We start from the raw sequence: 8024 nt of genomic DNA, 5'->3' as shown, positions 1-8024 counted from the left end.
ATTCCCTCCGAATAGGGCCCCAGCAGTCTTTCTGTAATCGGTCCCGAGTCAACACCTGTGAAACTTGAAGTATTCCATGTATCGAATGTCAACGTAATTACAAAATCAGATCTCAACACAGCGAAATTTTTCCGTTTTCTGCTATTAGATTCAAATCGTTGTTGACAGTGACTTTGGATGACGACCAGTCGTTTGATCTTACAAAATTCCATCAATATAGTGCCGGAGCAAGATTATTATAGCATTTATCAAAATCAGCTAAAATTTAATTGGAAAAAAAAATTCAAAGAGACCTTTTTCCCGATTTTTGTAAACTAAAGCCTTTCATCTCAGAATCGATTTGCTAGAAACTTTTCCCATCAATTGAAACCCAAGGAATACAAAAAAAATAATTTTTAAACATCGTCGGACTAACAGCATTCGAAATCGTACTACCTATAGTTGACAAAATACGACGAAAATACAGAGAAAATATGGAGAAATATTTCGTTTTACTTTTTGCTACAAGTTTTGATCCGCTTTAGACTATATGCAATGTCATTAAGGGGTTAGGTGGGTTTCAAAAACTCAAAATAGGTACATTTTTATGAATTTTTTTTTTATTTAATCAACAGAATATTTCATTCCATCAATTTAACACATAAAAGATACATATTTTATAAGTAGTTTGTGAAATTTTCATTGGAAAATATTGAAAATTAAGGCGTGGACACGTCGTCTGCTATGACCCCTCAAAAAAAAGTTCTCTCGGCGTAGTCAGGATAACTCATGACAGATTCATCTGAAATGCAAAAACCAAAAATTTTCTGTTAGTAGATGTTTAAAACTCGTGCTTGGACCAAGGAAAGAAAAAAAAACAAAAATTACATTTTTGGCGGCGTTGAAAACAAAAAACCCTTATTTTGAGTAAAATTTGCACCCTTCGTGGCCTTGAAAAATTACTTGGAATAGAAAAAAAAAAATTCCTTCGTTCAAGCACGAGATAATGAAGAAGTGTGCAAAATTTGAAAGAGATCGGTTCATAAGTTTTCGAGAAATCGTGACTACCAATTTCAAAAATGTAGTGTCGAGAAAAACGCGATTGAAGATTTCCAGAATAGTAGCCAATAATCGTACTTACACCGTATAATGATGCAAACCCACGTTTTTTCCACGTGCCATCACCTGACACGGTAACATCTGTCGTATCTTCAACATTATTTTCATCACACGTTAATTTTTTTTCTTGATTTGCAGCAGACAACCTCCATATACCTGCGTCACGCTTGGTTATAGCCTGATGGGTGAAACATCCAAAGACTATATCTCTTAGAATATGACTCGGATCGTTTTAAAATTTTAAAGGAATATTCTCAACATATTCAATTATAAGATAAGCAAAAAAAAAAATTCGATTTTTTGAAATTTTGAAACCCACCTAACCCCTTAAAAGTGCGAGTACTAAAAAATACGGCAACATATTTTTTCAAATATTTTCGACAAATATTGAATAAAAATTGAAAACAAAATGTTAAAGAAAAGACGCAATACGAATTACGTTATTACCCAAAAGTAAGATTGAACACGGTCGATAATATCGATAAAAGTACGAACGACAAAAATCTAGAGTAGAATCGGAAAGAAAGGAGGTGAAAGGAGGTACAAGAACGTACTGACACAGAGAAAGTATATGTATATATAGAGCAGTGAGCTAGCTGAGAGAATCAGTGTGCGTGAGTCGAGTCTTCCGTCAGTATATGTCAGTATAGAATGTATTGTAAGAAAAATAAAGAATAAAGTGCTTCATTAAAAGGATCTAAATCACGCTTCACGAATTAAACAATACCCTTAACTTTTATAACACAAAATAATGTATTAACTTGGTCCTAGTCTCCCCTAGCTGATGGTTTATTGTTACAATAGGCGGCTTTAGGATTTTTTTATGTATTGTGTATCTCCATCATATTATAATAAGAAGGTCCAACTCTTGAAATTGCTCCAAACTCTACAGTAATTTATTTTTTATCCAACAACGGAAGACATAATCTACTAGTTACATTTCATAATAACAGAAATTTGTTGAACAGATCCAAGACTTTTCAGCTGTCTCAATACTTGATTTACGATGAATATTCATTCCCAACAGTGATATTTTGATGGGAACACTTCTTTTTACAACTATTTGGTCATGTACTTACATATGACTGCATGTAGTATTAATAATTCAAAAAATGAAACGCGTATCCCAGAAATAAATATATATACTATAATATATTAAGGCTAGTCAATGTCAAAATAATATCATACGTATATGGCGGACTATGTCCTTGTATTGCGTAATGTCGATGTATACTATGCTAGTTTTCAAATAATCCTAATACAAATACACGTATGCATTCTATGTATAATAATATGTATATATAGAAAATACTCAATGTAGGTTATTATAGAATACTTTCGACTCACAAGGAAAGGAGATCCCAAGTCAATGTAATTAATGATAATATGTACCTACATAGTTTGAATTCGGCATACAAAAATATGTGTCGACCAAATTTCACCTCATTAGTTTTATCATTTGTAGAGTATACATTAAAAAAAACCTAGAGTTATTGTAGCATACCCAATAGATGTCACGAAAAATATTCAATACCTTTTTCAACAACAATTGAAAAGTAAAATTATACATGCAGGATGATAATTTACATACCCAAGAACTTTTAATAGCAATAAATTTTTCAATTCATTGTCAGACTATATAGTGCACCCCAAAAGTACTCATATTCATACTCTTCTAAAGCATAAAGTTACATCACCAAACCTGGTGTCAGAGTTTTTCAACAAATCAGTTAAGTGCTTATCTAAAATTATTCACAAGTATTGAAATTGATGCATATTTATAAATAAAATTACTGCATTACTGGACTTTTGGATTGCAAGTGCAATAGTACATTTTCTACGAGCTAAGTACTGCAATAGTCTAGTATTTACTATTGAAATGGATTTAAAAAAGTCCAAAATAGATGGGAAGTAACCTCTGATGAATATCTCATTTTGTTAATACATTACTTAGGAATTACATCAGGGCCATGCACAACGTCGGATTCTACAGTTCGTTGCTGTTGCATTATCGCTGTATAACATTTCAGAAAGGTCTCTATCAATACTGATTATTTAACATTACCCAGTTCGTTGGCCAACGATCATTACAATACACTTTAATAATTACGAAACTTGAAATCAATAGTATCAAGTTCCTTATTTTAGTAAAATTTACTTTACTACTCAACTAATGGTTGCCGGTCAACCTGAAAAATAACAGCACCACTCGTGAACTGTTAGACTCCAATACGCCAGACAATTTACATCTACTAGTCATTCTTTTAAAGAGTATACTATAAGGATCTGATGTTTCGAGTTAAGTCAAAACATTCGAGGTGTCCTTGTACCTTGCGTATATGATAGTCAGTTGGCTCCCACAAGGAGTGTGGATGTCCTATTCCAAGGAATCTTTATGGTTTGGTATTATCGCTGTGAAGACAACAACTGCAAACTCTGCTAGTCGTGCAGATTTAGTTTTATCTTGGTGGAAAGTTTATAATTATAGGGTTTATTTGAATGTAGAATCTATTTGTTTTAGGCGGAGATTTACAATACGGAAAGTGACAAAAAAAATTCAGAGATAAAAAGTCGAATAGTCAAAATAACAACCTGACAACGAAAACGTCGAGGTTAATTATTTTAGTTTAGTATTGGGGGAGAATCGAAAATAAGACTTTCGATTCTGTGCAATTTCAATAGTCATTTGCTGTTCAAACTGATGATACAAACTGGGCGCATTCCATATAATTAAATCGACTATAGTTAAGGATAGAAAGGAAATGAAACGGAGCAAATAAACTCATCTGCCTGTAGTGGAGATCAACAGATGGAATTTGGATGAATGTAGCGTGCACTTTGAAATTAATCTTCAAAATAACGTAGCTTATTGTTATATACAATTTTGCACTAATTTTAGTACTTGCCTCGTCTTAACTTTAAGTTTTTATTTGTTGGCAACATAGTAATACCATATTTCTCAGTGTATCTAGACCTTATGAATCCAAATATACAAAGGTTGTAGACTATTATGTCAGAATAGTAAGTTCATTTTCATCTGTGAGTATTATTTATTGAAAAATAATAATATTAAACCAATTATATTCGATATTTGAATAAATGTTTAATATTTTGACAAGGTGTGAGGAAATTGGTGATGTGACTCTCTGTGTGCTGTTATCGTAGCAACTGTGGTTTTTCGATGTTCGCGTTGGAATAGAATTTAATCGGCAATTGCAAGTTAAAGTGGCCCATAGTAGTCGTGAACAGATTAAATAGAAATCGTGGTTGTGTAGAAACAAGATAACAAGAAAAGTGTCAGTTGATATCGTTGGATTGAAAATGTTGTGGAAGTGGCAAACAGTATCTCTTGTTGTGTTTTTTAGCCCGACTTGCCTGCTGAGCTTACCTAAATATACGATCAACAGCGAACATCAGCTCTTACGTCTTGGCACTTGATAGTAATCCTACAATATGTTGTTAACGGAGACGGCAATCGCTCATTTTATTGATTATCATTTGAAAATATCAAACTAATATTGTTACCACTGAGTCTTCCTTTTGTTGCGTCAATATTTCCTATGCACGCATACACTTTTGAAGCTTTACTGTATAAATAATATGCTGTGATGATTCTCTAAAAGGCAATGGTCGCCTGCAAACAAACAATTCAACCATCATTTACATGTAGGCAACACCTTGTATGCAACATAACTTGCGCATATTCTACAGATATTTATATACTTGAAATATCAACAATTTATCCGAAGCTTCCTACGCGAGTTGTGAGTTGTATTAGTTTACCAACATCTTTGGAACATGGTGGAATTGAATCTTATATGTAAAACTTCAAGTTTGGAAACTCAACTCAAATTTTTCGATATTGCTCCACCTGATCTTTAACCGTTAAGAGTCAACAATTTTCTGTCATCTTGTTTGAATTTAAATCTCCAGAAAATAGTTTCAGTCAAGTGAGCGCGATTTTCATCACATCTATGGAGATTACGGCGGAGTTGCGAAGTTCTTAATAAAGATGGCTGTTTCACCCAATAAGTTTGCTTCCATAAAATCAATAAAGAACTTGTTTTTACCTAGCAACTCTGGGCAACTCTGGAAAAGTCACTTTGAATGAACCCTAGTCCAAACTTCGAAACATTCTCAGCTTTATTCTAGATCAATTATAATTATTAAACATTAATGCATTAGATTTTAACAATTATTCACACTTTATTATTCTATTCAAGGTAGTTTCATTTATTTCATTCTGCGTCGCTCCAGAATTTGAACTGTTGATGCCAACTGTTCTTCAGCTGCTAGTGTTGATGGTATGTAGTATGGGTTATACATATGATATTGGCGCCCTGTATTGCCTATATGCAGATGAAAGTTGGATTGCCTCACTGTTTTCTTTCACCCAATTCTTACGATACTTATATCGACAGATCGATACGAAATTAGAACATTGTGTTGTCTCATTTCATGCAGTTGCTTTTTAACTCGGAACCTAATGGCGCTGAATAGTAATTCAAATCCACATGAAATAATAAAAAACACTGCAATAGATTATTTTCCCTCATCAACAGACGTCACTTCTTTCAAAATCGTTGACAGTTTTTTTGGTGCAACTCGACAACGTTTCCGTAATCTCATTGGGAAATTGCAACTTACTATAACAAATGTGTTATGACATTTGCACAGTATACAACACCGTTGGAAAAAATAGGTTACTGAAGTGACTATTTCATAAATAAAGCAGCAAAGAAATCACTTAAGCTGTAAAAACATACTCAAAATTGAAATTGTGAATAACTGCTACCCACAGTATATGTTGGATTTTCAACGGATAACAGAAGACATATAGATGGCATAAAAAAGATTTTGCCCAAATTTTCCAAACCATGCAATAACTAAACAGCGACGAGAAAATATCAGGGAAGATTGTAAGTGAATTTTTACTACTATGAATCCATGAGCATCAAATTACAATATGATCGAAGAAAGTTAGGAAAAGTATCTGTTGGTTTCATATGGACTTCCACACTTACTCAATATCTATTATGCTATCGCCCCTATGTACAAATGACATGATCACTATGATCTTTAAAATTACACAATATACACATATCATAGTTCACCTTATATTCAAATTTAGTATATAAATGTGTAGCAAAATTTTCAAATTTCAGTACATCACTGACATTCATACAGAACTATTTCATCAAATTTAAATATTAGGCAGTGTTCCACAAATTGATCGTTACATTTATATTGCGCACTGTAGTAAAATATAAATTACATTCATTGTCACTGTAAAGAAATGCGATATGACCTCAATGCCAATTTAGTTCACAAATGTCGATCACTAACTGAAAACGACTGTGAAAAATGGCACATGATGTCGAATTTGTATTGAGAAAGCTATTTCTATATCCCACAGAAATTTTGAATTCTTGACAAATCAAAATGGCAGTCGCATGTATACATATAATATATATTGTAGATACAACTGCTGTGTTTGATGGGAGAAATTTTGTTTACTGAGTCTTGCATGCTTCTCATGGAACAATCGATTGGTAAACATGTATGAGACCAATTATTTGTAATTGAGGTATAGCGCTTTAATAGAACTTCGACACTTTCCTATTATACTCAGCGACATGTTACGGTAACTTTTTTAATTGAAAATAATGAGTATAACATACAGTCTCTTTAGGGTCTTTGGTGGTCTGGAGTTGACTTCAATATGTCCGGTTGTGTTGGAAGACAGCTTGAACCTGTTACATTAAGTTTAATATTTTTATATCCTTCAATTGCATTATCTTAGAGGTCGTCAATAACTCAGCATGTTTATTTTAAGTCTAACATATTTGGCAACATTGAAACCACTTTTTAGTCTTACCACAGTTGCGATTATTTGAATAATATTGAATAAAGTTCAATGTGTCATGAAAAACCGATCAAGAAGTTTACACTATTTCGCATTCAATTAGTTTTTCTTTACTTTAGATGTAAATATCGTTGAGTCGTGAATTTTTACACACCTTATACTTCTACGTACAATTAAGCTTTACTATCGGGGCAATTCATTGTTAGTGAAATCAGGCTACCCACAGAACCTGGTCATTACGGATATTTAACATTATTTTTTTTCACAAATCTGGGCTAATTATAGAAACTCAAAGCCACGACAATAGGGCTTGCAAAGATTTTGTTGTGGAGATATGAAGATTTCACAAATAAAATCTTAATAAAAGTTATTCTGTTTCTCTTGTACCTGAATTTCAAAACTTGGCTAATTTTGTGTTCGTTCCAGAGAATTTGTTTAGAGTACGTTAAATCTGTGAATTTCCTAAAAACAGTTCTTAATTATTTCACCTTCATCTAATTCTAGTTATTCTGTATCCCTGGGCAATTATGAGCGTTTACATTTTTTACCAAATGCGTTTTCTAAAAGCTAAACATTTTTTCATTACATTTTAGTGCTCGATTTTTCCGAAAGTTTTGTGTGATCCGCGTCTGGGATCCATTTATTTGACTTTTGTGATGCTTTTAGGCTGCGAAAAAATCACGCTATAGAGAGATACCACAAGGTCAGCATGTTGTCAACAACACAATCAAAACGCCTTACCAACGCTGTGGTATTGTGCTTATGTTCTTTATATAACCTGGCATTCAGCCGCCTAATGGTAGTGCACTCGACTTTGCCGACGCTGTCCAATAATGTTCATTCTTTTTGGCATGCCGATAAGCGGCTGCCTAGACTCTGTTCCATGGAATATTCATAGCAAAGCATTGTTATTTTTAAAATTTGTTTGAAGAAAAATTAAACCACATCTTACAAAAAAGTCCATCAGGCCTTTTATACTTTGACATTGAGTTTCTGTTAACGCGCCACACCTAAGATAATACGTTTAGTTAAAGTAGACGATAGTCGGGTTTCACAATTT

General features: G+C 33.1%; 1 protein-coding gene across 14 annotated transcripts in view; it reads right to left on the bottom strand.

Moving 5' to 3' along the window:
- Nucleotides 1-1966: 1966 nt before the first annotated feature.
- LOC107225285 (uncharacterized protein CG43867) overlaps nt 1967-8024 on the bottom strand; it is a 47431-nt gene continuing 41373 nt past the window's right edge. For all 14 annotated transcript variants that reach the window (XM_046743850.1, XM_046743844.1, XM_046743846.1 and 11 more), the window contains one exon: nt 1967-6851. In XM_046743850.1, the coding sequence (XP_046599806.1) occupies nt 6787-6851 (65 nt within the window). In that variant the 3' untranslated portion in view covers nt 1967-6786. The remainder of the gene's footprint in view (nt 6852-8024) is intronic.

The sequence above is a fragment of the Neodiprion lecontei genome, chromosome 6, assembly GCF_021901455.1.
Source record: "Neodiprion lecontei isolate iyNeoLeco1 chromosome 6, iyNeoLeco1.1, whole genome shotgun sequence".
NCBI lineage: Eukaryota > Metazoa > Arthropoda > Insecta > Hymenoptera > Diprionidae > Neodiprion > Neodiprion lecontei.
This window is presented reverse-complemented; position numbering and strand designations above follow the sequence as displayed.